Source organism: Lolium rigidum, chromosome 6 (genome assembly GCF_022539505.1).
Source record: "Lolium rigidum isolate FL_2022 chromosome 6, APGP_CSIRO_Lrig_0.1, whole genome shotgun sequence".
In the NCBI taxonomy this organism is placed as follows: Eukaryota; Viridiplantae; Streptophyta; class Magnoliopsida; order Poales; family Poaceae; genus Lolium; species Lolium rigidum.
In genome coordinates, this window is record NC_061513.1 from 203,845,747 (window position 1) to 203,866,078 (window position 20,332).

At 44.5% G+C, this 20,332-nt stretch overlaps 1 protein-coding gene across 1 annotated transcript; it reads right to left on the minus strand.

Moving 5' to 3' along the window:
* Window positions 1-221: 221 nt before the first annotated feature.
* Window positions 222-1,325, minus strand: LOC124663694. Its single transcript, XM_047201369.1, has one exon. It carries the CDS (start codon window positions 1,323-1,325, stop codon window positions 222-224), a length of 1,104 nt encoding a protein of 367 aa, XP_047057325.1.
* Between the last annotated feature and the right edge of the window lie 19,007 nt (window positions 1,326-20,332).

A 20,332-nucleotide genomic window follows, 5' to 3' on the forward strand; every position in this document is an offset into this window, starting at 1 on the left:
GCAGTAGTTAGCTTCAAAAAGAAGTAAGTTTATAGCTATACTCCATCTATAATAAGATCAAATAGAAAAAACTTGAACCTTAAATAGCTAGCCTATTTGCCTCTCGCTGATGGCGGGGGCGGGGGCGCGGCGGCAGCGACATGAGTTGAACCCGGCGGCCCTGCATCATCCAAAATTGCCGGACTAACTATGTTGCTGGCACCCGGCTCGTACTGGAATACCTAAGGATGACGAAAGACTTTGCTGGAACTGCGTGTCCCCGGAGCCGGAAACTGAGGCGATGGAGCTGCCTGGCTGCTGTTGCTGGTGTCGGCATTGCCGCGCTGGAAATCCTGACCAGACCACCAATACCCAGGGTAGCTTTCTACACTCGTGAAGTTGCCGCCCATGCCCATGCCGTACTCTCCGCCGGTGCCGGAGACAATAGCAGATTGCTCAGGCGCCGGAGTGGCGTTGATGAAGTGGCCGCCCATGCCCATGCCTAGGGGCGGGCTTTGGTAGTAGTACCCGACCGGCAAGACTCCATTGCACGGCTGGTCGTGGCACATGGTCAGTTCGGGGCAGACGTAATGAGCATTGCCGTAGCCAGGCGCCTGCATCTGGCCATAGCTGTCCACACCGCCCAAGTAGTTTCCACCGATGTGTTGGAAGCCAAACGGCGGTTGCGTCGTCTCTGCATTGTGCATTTGGTAGCTATTGTTGTCCCACAAGAATTCCTCCGGCCGCCGGCCGAGGTTGTTGTTTTTCCCAGGGCACGGCACCATGTGCAGCTGGAAGCCGGCGTCCATGTCCCCGGCGTTGCCCCCGATGCAGGGGAAGCCATCATGACCGAGCTGCGGCGCCATGACGGCGTCCGCCGCAGTCTGCTCGAGCAGGCCGTCTGCTGGCAAACCCAGTGCCTCTAGCCTCTTCCTCGTGCCACGCAACGTCGCGTTGATCATCTCGAGCAGCTCCCCCGCCTCTGCCGGCGTCATGTCGCCGAGAGCCACGCCCACGTCCGCGAGCGAACCGGGGCCCTGCTGCTGGACCCTGGCGAGCTTGGCCCTTTCCTTGCACAACTCCGCCTCGAGGTGAATCCGTAGCGTGTGCTGCGCGCGGATCTCCGGTGGCACGGCTCGGTACTTGTCCAGAACGCCCTCCTCCGACTCCCACTGAAGCGGCACGACGCCGGCAACACCCGCGGTGCAGACGAGCGCGACCTGCACGCCGCACAACGTGGCGAGCTCGCCGGCCTTCTTCTTGATCCCCTTGGCCCTCCTCGCGTACGTCGCGGCGCGCGCCCGCGCGCCTTCGATGAGCTTCATCGCGATCTTGCAGCGAGGCATGATGGCTGGCGCTGACGGCGAGTACTTCTTCCTGCTCCTGCTCCTCCTCCGATCTCCTTTGGCTTTGTGCTTCTCCGGGCGTCCGGCGCTGCGGTATAAATAGAAACGGAAGCTTCTCTGCGCGGACGGGAACGAGGCCAGCAGTAGGACCTTCCTATTACGTAATCTGGCATTAGTCTAATCTAAATTCCTGTTAAGCAAATGATGATGCTGCTAGCTTTGCTAGCTGAGTATTGTAGGTAATACTGTCTCGGGCGTAGGATTAAAACATAGATAACCGTGATTAACCTGCTAGGTATCCGATCTCTTCTTAAGTTGCACTAGAGGAAAGAAATTTGGGTCTTGGATTGATTTACTTCCTTTTTTTAACTTCGCGGACGAGTTTCCGTGAGCTTCGAACGCGATATGGAAAGTGGAACCGTGTTAATTTGACACGGATTTTCCTGTTTCCACGATGGAAACCTTCCTACCGACAAATAACATGGTTTTAAATTTTAGTTTTCTTGACAAAAATACGATTATGAGTTCTTTTTTGTGAAACACAACGTGGACACTTTTTTAACCCCTATAATACCTATGAGCATCTTTGACAGTCCAAGAAATTAATTTGGGTGGGTCTTGAAATTGCTGAAGTAACCACATGTGTCTCGCTATTGACAAGACGTCGCCTCCCACAAAAAATATTCAGCATTTATGAAGCACCAAGTTAAAGTTGTTGTTTCATCTTTGATGGGCTAGATGTGTCACTACTCTCCTGACCATTAAACCACATGTTGATTCTCAATCAGGAGTAGCAATGTGTAGGGTGGGTGTGACCGAGGATAGAAATAATTCGAGCTAGAACGAAATTTAGAAAAATGACACAAAGAACAAAATAATCATGACACATTAATATCATCTTATCTCCATATTAATTGTCAAAATGTGAGTCTAACATAATCGCCACGTACAATAAAAATAGAAACATAGATGAATGCCATTACAACCTAAAAATATTGTACCAATATTGAAATATGTATAGAAGTCCTAAGCAATGGCAAATTAAGCTCTGCCATTTTCTCTATTATCTTCCATAATTCTATCAATCAAGACATTTTGATATCCCTTAGTCGATGTAGCACACCAAGTCATCAAGGAGCCATTGCAGATATCTTGTTGCGCAACTCGGTCCTAATTTTTGTCACTGGGAAGGCCCTTCCACTATTGTTGATGCAACCGATAAGAGCAATGTCAGCTCAATGGGGAGATAAACCATAAGAAATATGACGTGACTTTTAAATGTTAAGACAGTCCTTAAAGCTTTCAATTATCCTGGTATGAATCATGAATAGCTCAAGTTTATCTTATATATGCTCATGCTCATAATTAGATAAATCCTCATGATAAATCGATGCAAGACGGGCAAGCTTAATCACATTGAACCTAGAAAATAATATCTTAAGAAACTCTAAAGATAACTAGAGAAAAATGATCTTAAGCTAGAGAGTGGATTTGGAATTTTGTACTTACAAGTATGGGTGTGGGTGGGTTCTAGACCTTCAATTTGTTCCTCAGGATTCCCGTTCTACTTGGTAGATGGAAAGATTTCTTTATTTCCCCTCATTTTGTCTAAATCTCAAAGCAAAATGGACGGTGACCGAAACACCCACACTCATGCGTGTAAGTAACAAATTAAAGGTCTACAACACAACCACACCCATGCATGTAAGTACAAAATCCACTCTCTCCTCTTAAACTATCTTTGAGAAGGAAATCAAATGTATTTTTCAAGAAGGGAAAAAGGATAACTAGAGAAAAAAATCCAAATAATCTCTCCCTAGACTATACAATCGAGCAGGAATTCATCTTAAGTTGAAAAAATGACTATTCCAACTTCCAAGGACCAGCAACCAATAGTTGCTTGTCATTTTCATAAGATTTAGCAAGAGAATTCATGAGTTTACAAGTGGCTCTACCATCCAAAAATATCGGTACTACAACAGCTAAGAAAGAAAAAAAAACTACTCCTCAATGCGACCCACTAATGTTTTTCAGCAAGTGCAAGTTTCAATAGACGAAGGTCCTCATTTGCAAGGGAAACCAGTTGCTAGAGGTCGCTACTCTACATGTCAAACGTGTGAGCAATAAGTTTCTCTTCAACCAGATTCACATCATGCCAGCAATGGCAATGGCTTCCACCTCTCTTCTTTGGGAAATAGGGTAGAGATTGTAGGGATTCGTAGCATAGAAAACAAAAAATTTCCTACCGCAAGAACGAATAACAAACCAAGATCTAATCTAGAAGATGGTAGAAACGAGATGAGATCAACATACCCACGGAGATCGCTAAGCGTTAACGAGATAAATCTCCTGGATGATGTAGTCGATCACTTGCCGCTCTCAAGAGCGCGTAGAAGAGCTTGACGGTGCCGCAATCGGGCAGCACCTCCGCACTCGGTCACACGTACGGTGTCGATGAAGACGTCCTTCTCCCTGTTCCAGTGGGCAGCATAAGTAGTAGATCCTCATCGGAATCCCGACAGCATGACGGCGTGGTGACGGTAGTGGTGGAAAACTCCTTCAGGGCTTCGCCGTAGTCGTGCGGGAGATATGAGGAGGAGGGTGTCGCTAGGGTTTAGAGAGAGGGGCTAGGGCGCCGGCCAAGGATCCCTTGAGGTGGTGCGGCCAAGGTGTGGCTGGCCCCTCCCCTCTTCTCCCCTTTAAATAGGTGGAAAACTCTAGGGTTCAATCAAAATCCTCATAGGATTCCAATTGCAAAACCTACCATTATGTGAAACCTAGTCAAGGTGGGATTGCTCCCTTTCCTTGTGGTGTGGCCGGCCATGGAGGTAGAGTCCAACTTCCCACTTGGTGGGTCGGCTAGGGCTGGTGGAGTCTCGCCGGGACTCCATATGCCAGAGTGAAATATTCCAGATGATTCTAGAACCTTCCATAAATTCACCGGACCATTCCCAAACTTGGAATGTGACTTCCCATATATGAATCTTATTCGGCGGACCATTTCGGAACACCTCGTGATGTCCTAGATCCCATCCGAGACTCTGAACAATATTCGAACTCCATTCCATATTGCATATCTACTTAAAACAACATCAAACCTTAAGTGTGTCACCCTACGGTTCGCGAACTATGCAGACATGATCGAGATACTTCTCCGATCAATAACCAGTAGTGGGACCTAGAGATCCATAATGGCTCCCACATATTCAACGATGACTTCGTGATCGAAAGAACCGTTACCATACGATATCGATTCCCTTTGTCGCGCGATATTTTACTAACCGAAGTTTGATCGTCGGTATCTCAATACCTAGTTCAACCTTGTTACCGATAAGTACTCTTTACTTGTACCATGATATGTCATCCCTTGTGAGCCAGTCACATGCTTGCAAGCTAATTGGATGACATTCCACCGAGAGGGCCCGGAGTATATCTATCCGTCATTTGGATGGACAAATCCCCTTATTGATCCACGTGCTTCAACCTATACTTTCCAAACACTTAATGCCACCTTTATAACTACTCATTTACAAAGTAGCATTTGATGTCATCAAAGCATCCATCCGGTGTAGGTGATTAACATGATCCCATGGTCGAAGGATTAGGTTACTATGTATCTTAAAGCTTGAAGCAAAAGGAACTTAATAACTTGATCATATGCTACGCTTACTATGGGTGTATGTCCATCACATCATTCACCTAATGATATGATCTTGTTATTAATAACATCCAATGTTCATGATCATGAAACTATGATCATCTATTAATCAACAAGCTAGTTTAACAAGAGGCTTACTAGGGACTATTTTATGTTTACAAAACACACACGTATTAATATTTCCGATTAATACAATTATAGCATGGGATGCAAATATTTATCATAAATATAAAGATATAATAATAACCATTTTATTATTTCCTCTTGGGCATATCTCCAATAGTCTTCCACTTGCACTAGAGTCAGTAATCTAGATTACATGGTAATATAACTAACACCCATGGCATTCTGGTGTAGGTCATGTTTCGCTCTAGGGAGAGGTTTAGTCAACGGATCTGCCACATTCAGATCTGTGTGTAATTTGCAAATCTTTATGTCGCCGTCTTCGACATACTCGCAAATATAATGAAAACGTAGCTTGATATGCTTCAGCTTCTTGTGTGACCTTGGCTCCTGTGCGTTGGCTATGGCACCCATGTTGTCACAATAGATGGTCATCGGTTCCAACGCACTAGGAACCACACCAAGCTCAGTAATGAAACACTTCATCCATATCGCCTCTGATGAAGCCTCCGAAGCAGGTATGTATTCTGATTTAGTTGAAGATTTCGCCACAATGCTTTGCTTAGCACTACTCCAGCTCACTGCTCAACCATTCAAAATAAATATGTATCTAGATTGTGACTTAGAGTCATCTGGATCAGTGTTCCAACTAGTATCGGTGTAACTGGTTACAACAAGCTCTTGGCCACCTCCATAACAAAGAAACATATCCTTAGTCCTTTTCAAGTACTTCGGGATATTCTTAACTGTTGTCTAGTGTTTCATTCCTGGATCACTTTAATATCTGCTGGTCAAACTAATAGCATGTGCGATATCTAGTATTGTACATATATAGCATGGCATACATGATAGAGCCTATGGCCGATGCATAGGAGATTTTGTCCATCTTTTCTCTTTCTTCTGATGTAGCCGGACTTTGAGTTTTAATCAAAGTCTTACTTGGTAACATAGTGTAACGGCCCCGGGTAGTACCCCTAATAGATTTTGCTTGTTCTTTTATTTTATGCATCATCATGCATCATGCATCATATCATCCACAAGATTTTATGAAATACAAATTATTTTAAATAAAAACTATTTGTGTTTTCCCTCTCATATGGTTTCTATATAACCCCTTGTATTTTTCTTTTAACAAAACTATTTTATTTTGGTATATCAAAGTCTTTGGCAATGCTTGTAATTGCTTCTCTGTCTTGCCACCTTATATTCAAAATTCAAATGTTATCTGAGCAGTTTCAAAACTTTTTGACAAACAGATTTTAAAAGAAAAAAAAAGAACCCCTAACCCTAAACCTTCCCCTCTCCTTGGGCTCTCTCTCTCCCTGGCCCGCTTCTCCTTCACTTCCTCTCTTCCCCGCAGCCTTTTTCCCTCTGGCCCGATCCGGCCCAAGCCCGACCACTCCCAAAGCCCATACCCCTTCGCACATCCTTTTTCCCCCTCCGTCCTCGTCACGCAAGAAAGCGACGGGAGGAGCACGTCGATGGCGTGACCCGTGGTCCTCCTCCAACCACCGAGCCTCACCTGCTCCCTCCCCTTCTTATCCCCTCCTCGAGGCCCCAGAAACCCTAGCTCGCCTTTCTCTTCCTCCCTTGCGCCGCCACCTCTTCCCCCTCCCTCTTTTCTCTTCTTCTATGTGAACAACCGAGCGCCACCGTGGCCACCTCACCGGCGCCCCGACGAATCCGGCCACCCCCAGATGATCTGAGGCCACCTTCGGCTTCGCCTCGCCTTCCTCGATCGCCTGGTACACCTAATCGAGACGGGGGCGCCTTGAATCGCCGCCGAATCGCCGTTCCCCTTCTTCGTCTCCGGCAGCAATTCATCGAAATTCCGGCGCCACCCTCCTCCTCTGCCCTCGCCGTCGACGCGTAGAGCTCCAGGGTGAGCGCACGAACCTCTTAGACACCTCCGTTCTTCCTCTTGCTTCCTCCTTCCTCTTCCTCATGTTTGTGCCGTCCCGTGCCCCGTAGATCGTCGCTACCGGCGTCACCCCGGCGACCTCCAGTGGGCGGCGCCACCTCCTTTTGGTCCGCGCCAGCGAGCCACGTCGAACCCGCCTATCTTCGTTTCCGGGGAACGTCTGCATCGCCGCGCCTGCGACGCCGAGCCGCGGTCACCGCCTTTCCCCACGACGCGCGCGGCATCAACAATCCGTCGAGCACTCTCCGTGCGCCTCGCACACTTCGCCAGCCTGGCGTCCACGTGGCCCGCGTGGGCCCTCCCGTCAGCGACCCGGACTAAAGTCCCCTCGGTGAGAAAAGGTCTAACCCCCTCCAGATCTGCATGTTTGCAAAGAGGCCGCTGCAACTTCTTGTTTCTGAACCCGCAGCCCCTGGCGCGGACGATTTCTGATAACCCCCGGGATCTTTAACAAACCAACCCGGGGCCCTCCCCCTTACTGTATTTTGTTTTCAGGTCCTTTTCGAATTAAATAAAATCTTTTTATCTATTTTAAAATAACAAAACCCTAATCTGTTAATAACTTTTGTTTGGTAACTCCAAATTAAAAGTGTTATATATGAATTTTGATCAGAAAAATGTGATGAACATGATTATGCCATCCATACTTGCTTTTGCATAATGCATCATACAATCTCGTGATAGTTTGCATTATCATCTAATATGGAACATATGGAATATGTGAGATACTATATAAATGTTGTCTCGGTTCCATTTAACTTTGATATAGCTCACCCCTGCCATGTTTGCTATGCTAATCCACCCTTAACTTTGCCGGTAGGAAATGAAACTCCAACTCTAATTTGTTTGTCCGGGGTTCCGACTCCGATTAAATTGGATAAGTGCATTGCATCATCGATGCCATGTCATGCATATCATCTTGATCATGCTGGATCTTATTTATCCGTAGTAGTAAGACTTGCATGCGTTTTGTGTTCCAGCATTTGCTTCTTTCCGGATAGGATCACGAAGTGGTGATGTGAGATACGACGAGTACTCCGACAAGTGCTTCTGCAACTTTCCACAGGCGAGCCCTCTCTCTTCACCTATTTTACTCTCTCCCTCGCACTGCTATCCTTATGTTGCGATTCTTTATCGAGTCACGTGTCCTATTCCACTTGTTTACCATAATAATCCTATATGTATCATTCCTTACCATAGCCGTTGCTTGATGTTTGAGCCTTGCGAGTCGTAGGCGTGTTTAGGCTCTGTCGTTTATCTCGATCTGTTATCGGGATATGTTGGGTTGTTGGGAGGTTATCACATGCTATATCAATTGTTGGAGATACACATGTTTTACTTGTTTGTTAACAACTAAAATTGTAAGCAGAGGCATCTGTGAGCCCCTTTGCGAAAGCATCGGAACTTTGACTCGCTAATGTCCCCTAGGACCCGAGTTCTTGTTATCTCGTTCCGAGATTGAGCGCTCTACCCATGCGTGGGGACGATTATTGGGACCCCCCTCACCCATTACCTTTTCTCAAGTCAGTTGAAAAGGGGGCCACAACCTTGGTTTTATTTGCCTATGCCATGTATGCCATGTTTTACTTACTGTTGCCTTCGGGTGTTTACTTCCTGTTGCCTTCGGGTGTCTATATTCTGTACTGTAAGCGTGTGGTTCGCACGCCTAGACGCCTATGCAACCTCTGGGTCCGTCTCGGAGTACGGCCGGACTTCGTCACGGGTAGCTTAGTTGGGTGGCCCCCCTAGACTTTCTTGTTGAACTGGGAACGGTCTTGTTGTGAGACATCACCTGTAAGAAGCGGGTCGAGCATGCGTATGGTTACATTTGGGCAACCCCTGCAGGGTGTACATCTTATCGATAAGCCGTGTCCGAGGTTATGGACGACTTGGAATTGTACAGCTTGATCATAGAACAACTTACACCGTTATCTTGTTGCTAATAATCTGCTAATAACTTGCGTAGTAATATAGCATTACTACAACCGATACCCAATAAAACTTGTCCACCGTTGAGTGCCTTTTTCATTGCCTCTTTGCAATTGTTGAAGGGGATATGTGTAATCGGCTGGGTTATGTTTGTGTAGTATTTTACCTGTTACCTTATGCGCTCTCTTATCTTCTCTGATTAGACGGATGTTGTAGCGTGTCTCTATTGGTTATAGTTTTGTTGCCGCTAAACCTACCATATAGCCCCAGGCGATATATATTTATACTCGCCCGGCGAGCATAGCCATTTCTAGTCTCGCTAAGTACGTGCCGGAGTTCGTTCCTTGGTACTTACTCTCGCCTTTTCCTTTTCCCTTTCTCTTTTGCTTCCTTCCTTTTGTCGGCAACCGATGGCCCGACTTTGACAGGTACGAGATGATGACGTTAGCAAGGTTACCCTTGCGGCTTGGCCTGGGCAGGGTTATGGACGCCACTGGTTATCTTCAGGACTCTTAGTCCAATTTGCATCTTGTCCGTACTCGGATGTATTCGCTCTTCTGTATGATTTGGATCTTTGTATTGTATATTTGTATCTTGACTCGTTGGAGTCATTGTTGTAATATATATGTCTCTTGTGGGCTCTATTGTAATCCTGTTGTAATGTTACCGCTCGTGTTAATTCCTCTGGCATCACGTGTGTGATTCTTCACGCACGTCGTGTCGGAGGGCGTCTCTGAATCGATATCGTGCGGATTTCGGCGGGTTCGCTGCGATCCTCATGGTACCGGTTCCGGGGCGTCACACATAGGCAAGACCCCTTTCTTGCTTTCATCCATTCTAAACTTCTTTAGAATTTTGTCCAGAAATGTACTATGTGAAAGCCCTATTAAGCGTCTTGATCTATCTCTATAAATCTTGAATCCTAAAATGTATGCTGCTTCGCCAAGGTCCTTCATTGAAAAACTTTTATTCAAATAGCATTTGACACTACTAAGAAGCACTATATAATTCCCAATCAACAATATGTCATCCACATACAGTATCAGCAATGCTACAGAGCTCCCACTCACTTTCTTGTATATGCAAGCTTCTCCAAAAGTTTGTATAAATCCGAATTCTTTGATCACCTTATCAAAGCATCGGTTCCAACTCCGGGATGCTTGCTTCAGTTCATAAATGGAGCGCTAAAGTTTACATACCTTGTGAACATCTTTAGGATCGACAAAACCTTTGGGTTGTACCATATACAACTCTTTCTCAATGTCACCATTAAGGAACGCCGTTTTGACATCCATCTGCCAAATTTCATAACCGAAAAAGGCAGCGATTGCTAACAAAATCCTCATAGACTTTAGCTTCGCTACAAGTGAGAAAGTCTCATCGTAGTCAACTCCTTGAATTTTTCGGAACCCTTTCGCAACAAGTTGAGCTTTATAGACAGTAACATTATCATCAACATATGTTTTTCTTTTGAAGATCCATTTATTCTCGACAGCTTTGCGGCCATCAGGTAAGTCCACCAAAGTCCATACTTGGTTTTCATACATGGATCCCATTTCGGATTTCATGGCTTCTTGCCATTTGTTGAAATCCGGGTTCATCATTGCTTCCTCATACATCGCAGGGTCTTCATTGTTGTCCACCAACATGACATTTAAGGCGGGGTCGTACCAATCAGGAGTGACACGAATCCTCGTCGACCTGCGAGGTTCAGTAGTAACTTTGTTCGAAGTTTCATAATTAATCATTATCATTAGCTTTCCTCTCTTATCAGTGCAGGTGGCACAAGAACATCTTCTCGTGCTGCTCTACTCTGATTTTTGAGAGAAGGTTCAGTAACCTCGTCGAGTTCTAGTTTCCTTCCAGTCACTTCTTTCGAGAGAAACGCGTTTTCAAAAAAGGATCCGTTCTTGGCAATGAAAATTTTACCTTCGGATCTGTGATAGAAGATATACCCAATTGTTTCTTTAGGGTATCATATGAAGACGCATTTCTCCTCTTTGGGTTTGAGCTTATCAGGTTGTAACTTTTTTACATAAGCTTCGCAACCCCAAATTTTAAGGAATGACAACTTAGGTTTCTTGTTAAACCACAATTTATACGGTGTCGTTTCAACGGATTTAGATGTTGCCCTATTTAAAGTGAATGTGATTGTTTCTAATGCATAACTCCCAAATGATAACGGTAAATCTATAAGAGACATCATAGATCGAACCATATCTAAGAGTGTTCGATTACGACGTTGAGACACACCATTGCGTTGTGGTGTTCCCGGCGGTGTCAATTGTGAAAGTATTCCGCATTTCTTTAAATGCATGCTAAACTCGTAACTCAGATATTCACCCCCGCGATCTGAATGTAGAAATTTAATCTTCTTGTGTTAAGCTGATTTTCTACTTCACTTTGAAATTCCTTAAACTTCTCGAAAGTTTCGGATTTATGTTTCATCAAGTAGAATACCCATATCTACTCAAATCATCTGTGAAAGTAAGAACATAACAATAACCACCACACGATGCTACACTCATTGGACCGCACACATCAGTATGTGTAATTTCCCATAAGTCTGTAGCTCGCTCCATTATACCAGAGAATGGGGTCTTAGTCATTTTTTCCATCAAACATGCTTCGCATCTATCAAGTGATTCAAGAAGTCCATCAGAATGGAGTTTCTTCATGCGTTTCACTCCAATGTGACCAACACGACAGTGTCACATGTATGTAGAATTATCATTTAATTTTATTCGTTTAGCATCAATGTTATGAATATGTGTATGACTACTATCGAGATTTAACAAGAATAAACCATTCATCTCAGGTGCATGACCATCAAATATATTATTCATATAAATTGAACAACCATTATTCTCAGACTTGAATGAATAACCATCTTGCAATAAACAAGATCCAAATATAATGTTCATGCTTAACGTAGGCACCAAATAACAATTATTTAGATTTAAAACTAATCCCGATGGTAGATGAAGGGGGAGCGTGCCGACAGCAATCACATTGATCTTGGATCCATTTCCAACGCGCATCGTCACCTTGTCCTTCGCTAGTCTCCGTTTATTTCGTAGCTCCTGTTTCGAGTTACAAATCTGAGCAATTGAACCAGTATCAAATACCCAGGCACTACTATGATTACTAGTAAGATACACATCAATAACATCTATATCAGATATACATTTCTTCTTGATGTGGCCGCTCTTCAGGTCTGCCAAGTACTTTGAGCAGTTCCGATTCCAGTGTCCCTCTTCCTTACAGTAATAGCACACATTATTAGGCTTGGGGCCAGCCTTGGGTTTCTTAGTAGGTGCGGCAGCTTTGTTGTCGCCCTTCTTGAATTTACCCTTTTCCTTAGGCTTGCCCTGCTTCTTGAAATTGGTGGTCTTATTGACCATCAACACTTGGTGCTCTCTCTTAATCTCCACTTCAGCTATTTTCAGCATTGAAAAGATTTCATGTAATGTCTTGTCCATGCACTACATGTTGTAGTTCATCACAAAGTTCTTGTAACTAGGTGGCAGTGACTGAAGAACACGATGAATCCCCAAAGCATTAGGAATCGTTATTCCCAAGTCTAGGAGTTTCTTCGCGTGCCCAGACACTTTGAGCACGTGCTCGCTAACGGAGTTGCCCTCTTCCATCTTACAGTTAAAGAACTTTTCAGAAGCATCATAGCTTTCCACGGCCGCATGAGTTTCAAATATCATTTTCAGCTCACTGACTATATCATGAGGATCGTGGTTCTCAAAGCGTTTTTGAAGGTCCGATTCTAAACCGTAGAGGATGGCACACTGAACTGTGGAGTAATGGTTCTTCCGAGTGAGGTAAACATTTTTAGCCTCATCGGTAGCTGTTTCTGCAGGTGGGTCACCCAGCGGTACATCGAGCACATAGAGCAGTTATCCAGCAGTGAGGACAATCCTCATGTTACGAAACCAGTCCGTAAAGTTGTTTCCATTGTTTTTCAACTTTTCTTTCTCTAGGAACGAATTAAAGTTGATGGTAGGGGTCACCATAATCTACAACATATTTGCAAAGAGTTTAGACTAAGTCCATGATAAAATGAGTTTACTATTAATTCTTAAATTAACTAGGTGAACTCCCACTCAAAACAACATCCCTCACGTTGCTTTAGTGATTACACAAACCAAATCCACTACACCAAGTCCGATCATCACGAGAGATGATGTAGCTTCAATGGCGAACATCGACATGTTCATCATATCATTTCTATGATAAATGCTTAACCTTTAAGTTTGCTGTGTTTCGAGAGGTTGTGTCTGTACATACTAGGCTCGTCAATTCAAACCTTAGTTCCTGCATGTGCAAATCTGGCTTGCACCTGTTGCATGCAAAGGTTGAATCTATCACACCCGATCATCACGTGATGCTTCAAAACAACGAGTCTTAGCAACGGTGCTAACTAAGGACGAACACTTTATTATCTTGATTTTTAGTGAGAGTGATCATCTTATAATGCTACCGTCGCGCTCTAAGCAATACAAGATGCATAAAAAGGATTAACATCACATGTAATTCATAACGTGATATGATATGGCCCTTTTATCTTTGCGCCTTTGATCTGCATCCCCAAAGCACGGGCATGATCTCCATCATCGCCGGCGGGGCGTCAAGGTCAATGGCGCCGTCTTCATGATTGTCCACCACGTGTAGCAACTATTACAACTACTTTGAAATAAAACTACTACATGATGAATCGATATGAAATTAAAGACAACCATAAGGCTCCTGTCGGTTTCCACAATGCAATAAGGATCATCGCATACATCAAATATAATCACAATCACATCATGGCCATATCACATCACCAACCCCTGCAAAAACAAGTTAGACGCCTCTAATTTTGTTTGCATATTTTACGTGGCTTGGGGTTTTTGAGTAAGATCCAATCTACTTACGAACATGAACCACAACGCTGATACAAGTGTTGTCAACTGCAAATTGTAAATTGGATCTTAACTATCGTGAGAGAGACAAACACCCGTAAAGCCATTTATGCAATAGAAGTTGCATGTCGAGCATGGAGCAAGTATCATGAACGCGGTCATGTAAGGTTAGCCCGGGCCGCTTCATCCCACCATGCCGCAAGATGCAGAGTAAACGATAAGCAAGCGACAACAAAAGCATCAACACCCACAAAACCATTCTATTCTACTCGTGCAACGAATCTATGCATAGACACGGCTCTGATACCACTTTAGGAATTCGTAGCATAGAAAACAAAAATTTCCTATCGCAAGAACGAATAACAAGCCAAGATCTAATCTAGTAGATGGTAGCAACGAGATGAGATCCACATACCCTTGAAGATCGCTAAGCATTAACGAGATAAATCGCGTGGATGATGTAGTCGATCACTTGCCGCTCTCCAGAGCGCGTAGAAGAACTTGACGGTGCTGCAATCGGGCAGCACCTCCGCACTCGGTCACACGTACGGTGTCGAAGAAAACGTCCTTCTCCCCGTTCCAGCGGGCAGTAGAAATAGTAGATCCTCCTTGGAATCCTGGCAACACGACAGCGTGGTGACGGTGGTGGTGGAGAACTCCGGCAGGGCTTCGTCGTAACCGTGCGGGAGATATGAGGAGGAGGGTGTCGCTAGGGTTTAGAGAGAGGGGGCTAGGGCGCCGTCCAAGGATCCCTTGAGGTGGTGCGTCCAAGGTGCGGCCGGCCCCTCCCCTCCTTTCCCATTTAAATAGGTGGAAAACCCTAGGGTTCAATCAAAATCCTCATAGGAGTCATATTTGCAAAACCTACCTTAATGGGAAACCTAGTCAAGGTGGGATTTCTCCCTTTCCTTGTGGTGTGGCCGTCCATGGAGGTGGAGTCCACCATGGACTCCACCTGCCATAGTAAAATATTCCGGATGATTCTATATCCTTGTAGAACCTTCAATAAATTCACAGAACCATTCCCAAACTTGGAATGTGACTTCCCATATATGAATCTTATTCTCCGGACCATTCCAGAACTCCTCGTGATGTCCTGGATCCCATCCGAGACTCCGAACAATATTCAAACTCCATTCCATATTCCGTATCTACTTAGAACAATATCAAACCTTAAGTGTGTCACCCTACGGTTCGTGAACTATGCAGACATGATCAAGACACTTCTCCGATTAATAACCAATAGTGGGACCTGGAGATCCATAATGGCTCCAACATATTCAACGCTTACTTCGTGATCGAAAGAACCATCAACGTATGATACCAATTCCCTTTGTCGCGCGATATTTTACTTATCCGAAGTTTGATCGTCGGTATCTCTATACCTAGTTCAACCTTATTACCGATAAGTACTCTTTACTCATACCGTGATATGACATCCCTTGTTAGGCAGTCACTGCTTGCAAGATAATTGGATGACATTCCACCGAGAGGGCCCAGAGATTATCTATCTGTCATTTGGATGGACAAATCCCACTATTAATCCACGTGCTTCAACCTATACTTTCCGAACACTTAATGCCACCTTTATAACTACCCATTTACGAATAGCGTTTGATGTCATCAAAGCATCTATCCGGTGTAGGTGATGATCTCATGGTCGAAGGATTAGGTTACTATGCATCTTAAAGCTTGAAGCAAGACGAACTTAATGACTTGATCATATGCTACGCTTACTATGGGTGTATGTCCATCACATCATTCACCTAATGATATGATCATGTTATTAATAACATCCAATGTTCATGATCATGAAACTATGATCATTTGTTAATCATCAAGCTAGTTTAACAAGAGGCTTACTAGGGACTCTTTTATGTTTACAAAACACACAAGTATTAATGTTTCCTATTAATACAATTATAGCATGGGATGCAAATATTTATTATAAACACAAAGATATAATAATAAACATTTTATTATTGCCTCTTGGGCATATCTCCAACAGAGATTACTAAGAGATATCCACCAGCAAAGCATGGACTCATATTGAAATGGTACAATGTTATCCACTCCTTTATCTTGACAGAAATAGAACCAGAACTCTCGTGGGAAAGGGCAAGGGATAAACAGATGGTCGACGTCCTCTAGAACTTAGTTACACAGAGTGCATTGAGCAAGATGGTCAAGACCCCGTCGATGTCTTTTGGCTGTTGTCCAACATCTGTTCCTAATAGCAAGCCAACATAACATTTTCTCTTTCAGAGGGACACAATTCCCCCACACCATCTTTGCATAGTTGCTCAAGATCATCCCATAGAAGAATGCCGGTAGGACGAGGTAGGGGAGTAACTGACGTTTGCAGTGAGTCACCAGTTGAAGCAGTCCTCTTCATCATTGAGGAGGAGCTGGGATTGGATGGGGATCCAAAGTTTGACAAATTCCTCCATAGCATGAATATCCCTCGAATATCATGGACCCATGTGTCATTATGCTTTGCTTCAACTATTGTTCTCTTCTTTGCGCATCTAGCTCTCGTGAATTCAAGCAAGGAAGGTGCAATCTGTGAGGGGCTTTGTCCGCCCACCGAACGATCAATCCAGAACAAGGTTCTCATCTTGTTGCCGACTGAGCATTTGCAAGATGTCAGCTTCTGTCGAAAGAATAAACTAAATCCAGAACTAAATCATGGTCCAAGATCTTGCTAGTCCATCTCTCTCTAACAACCTCCATCTCATGCGCAAGGTTGCATTTAGAAACTTGAGGTTGTGGATTCCCAAGCCTCCAGACTTTTTGGGTTTACATGCTTGCTCCCAAGCCACCAAACAATTTCCACCTTGTGCATCCTTTGACCCATGCCGGAGAAAAGCTCTGCAAATCTTGTTTATGCTCTTTAGCACCCAGTGAGAGAGGTCAAGGGAGAGCATATGATAGATATAAATTTCTGAGAGCATAGTTTGCACTAAGATCAGCCTCTCACTTTTGGTGAGCATGAGGGTTCTTCGAGTACTCAACTTACTTTCACTCTTGTCGACTAAGAGCTTCAACTCGGCTTTAGATAAAGATTTTAGAGATACAGACAACCCTATATATTTGCAGGGGGTCCACTAGTTGGCAAGGAGAGGTCATGATCTGAGACACATCCACATTAGAGCAAGCAATGGGCGCGATGGTGCACCTGTTGAAATGGAAAACCAATACCAATGCCTCCTCAAAAAGTTTCAGAAATTCACTTGCCGCTGCCTTGCAAAAGACAACATTCATAAAGTCGATCATAAGCAAGAATAAAGTTGGTGACATGGGACCGCTTGGCCTGAAGCCTTTTTCGTGCCAGACTCGGTCTCTAGCACTACCATTAATAAGCACACGCATGTTGGATGTTGAGAGCATAACAGTGGTCAGAGTGATAAACTTAGCACCAAAATAGGTACGCCTCATGACTTGCAAACGAAGAGGCTAGGGCACTGATTCAAAAGCGCGCACAATGGCAAGCTTCGGGAAAAGAGATGGAATTTTCGTCTGTGAAAAGTTTTTGCACTTTGGCTCACCAAGATAATTTTTTCTTGAATAGACCTTTTCGTGAAGAAAGGCACTTTGATTGATAGACCTTAACTCATCCAGATGTGGTGCCACCCTACAAGCAATATCCTTGGATATGATCTTCGTGAAGTTGTGCACAAGACTAATTCAGCAAACATCTGTAATGTCTAAGGCACCATCTTTCTTTGGCAAAAGGGTGATGTAGGCTTGAGTTAACAGGTGGAAGTTGCGATTATCCCCTTAATTAAGCCGAGAGACAACACCCATGAAATCACCCTTTATTTTTTCCTAGCAAGACTAGTCAACAATGTTGGATATATTGCCCAAGAGGCAAATAGTAAGAATTATTTATTATTATATCTCAATTGTTCATAATATTTTCGTGCCATGTTATAACTGTATTAAGCGGAAACATTGATACATATGTGATATTGTAAACAAACTAGGGTCCTTAGTAAGCACACATGTGCATAACTAGCTCATTGTGGTCAATCGTTGATCGAGGTTTCCTGGTCATGGACATACACGCTGATACGTCCATTTTGCATCACTATTTTATATCATAATTTACTGTTATTCATTGATATATTTCATATTTAGAGATGATACTTATGTTATTTCACCTATTTTGCATGTTTCATGATTATTGGAGAATTACTCACCGGAGTCAGAATTCTACTGGAAAAAGCACCGTCAGGATACAATATTTCTGAAGATCAACAATTGTAGGAAAATATACCGAAGCTCCTATTTTTCCAGATGACGGAGCCAGCCAAAAGGGGAGGCCGAGGAGGGCCGCCATGGGCCCTCCCCATGGGCCGGCGCGGCCGCCAATGCCGGCGCGCCGCCACGTGGGGAGGGGGCCCACGGCCCCCTTGGCCATCGCCCTTTCGCATACTTCATCTCCCAGAAACCCTAAGGTGCGGGGGAACATCGAGGATAGTCATCGCCGCCTCCTCGAGGCGGAAAACACCAGAGAGAAAAGAGCTCTCCGGCAGGAAGAAATCTGTCGGGGAAATTCCCTCCTGGAGGGGGGAAATCTTCGCCATCGTCACCATCATCGAGCTGGACTTCATTGGGATCATCATCATCATCATCTCCACCACCGACACCATCATCTCCACCACTGCACCTCGTCTCCGCTGTAACATCTAGGGTTGAATCTTGAGTATTTCATAGGGGAAACTCTCCCGGTGTTGATTACTCCTTGTTATTGATGCTATTGAGTGAAACCGTTGAATCAAGGTTTATGTTCAGATTGTTATCCATCATCATATCACCTCTGATCATGTTCCATATGATGACTTGTGAGTAGTTCGTTTAGTTCTTGAGGACATGGGTGAAGTCTAAATGTTAGTAGTGAACTATGTTGAGTAATATTTAATGGTTTGATATTAAGTTGTGGTGTTATTCTTCTAGTGGTGTCATGTGAACGTCGACTACATGACACTTCACCTTTATGGGCCTAGGGGAATGCATCTTGTATTCGTTTGCTAATTGTGGGTTTGCCGGAGTGACAGCAACCTGAACCCCCGTTGGTATATCGATGCATGAGGGATAGCACGATCTCAGAGTTTAAGGCTGTGGTTAGATTTATCTTAATTACTTTCTTGTATTTGAGGATGCTTGCAAGGGGTTTAATCACAAGTATATATTAGTCCTAGGAAGGGCGGTGCATTGATACGTCTCCGACGTATCGATAATTTCTTATGTTCCATGCCACATTATTGATGATATCTACATGTTTTATGCACACTTTATGTCATATTCGTGCATTTTCTGGAACTAACCTATTAACAAGATGCCGAAGAGCCGATTCGTTGTTTCTGCTGTTTTTGGTTTCGAAATCCTAGTAACGAAATATTCTCGGAATTGGACGAAATCAACGCCCGGGGTCCTATTTTGCCACGAAGCTTCCGGAAGACCGAAGAGGAGTCGAAGTGGGGCCACGAGGCGCCGCCACACTAGGGCGGCGCGGCCCGGGCCCCGGCCGCGCCGACCTGTGGTGTGGGGCCCTCGTGTGGCCCCCGCGTTGCCCTTCCGCCTACTTAAAGCCTCCGTCGCGAAACCCCCGGTACCGAGAGCCACGATACGGAAAACCTTATCGAGACGCCGCCGCCGCCAATCCCATCTCGGGGGATTCGGAGATCTCCTCCGGCACCCTGCCGGAGAGGGGATTCATCTCCCGGAGGACTCTTCACCGCCATGGTCGCCTCCGGAGTGATGAGTGAGTAGTTCACCCCTGGACTATGGGTCCATAGCAGTAGCTAGATGGTTGTCTTCTCCTCATTGTGCTTCATTGTTGGATCTTGTGAGCTGCCTAACATGATCAAGATCATCTATCCGTAATGCTATATGTTGTGTTTGTCGGGATCCGATGGATAGAGAATACTATGTTATGTTAATTATCAAGTTATTACCTATGTGTTGTTTATGATCTTGCATGCTCTCCGTTATTAGTAGAGGCTCTGGCCAAGTTTTTGCTCTTAACTCCAAGAGGGAGTATTTATGCTCGATAGTGGGTTCATGCCTGCATTGATATCTGGGACAGTGACAGAAAGTTCTAAGGTTGTGGATGTGTTGGTGCCACTAGGGATAAAACATTGATGCTATGTCTAAGGATGTAGTTGTTGATTACATTACGCACCATACTTAATGCAATTGTCTGTTGTTTTACAACTTAATACTAGAAGGGGTTCGGATGATAACCTGAAGGTGGACTTTTTAGGCATAGATGCATGCTGGATGGCGGTCTATGTACTTTATCGTAATGCCCAATTAAATCTCACTATATTTATCATGACATGTATGTGCATTGTTATGCCCTCTCTATTTGTCAATTGCCCGACTGTAATTTGTTCACCCAACATGCTTTTATCTTATGGGAGAGACACCTCTAGTGAACTATGGACCCCGGTCC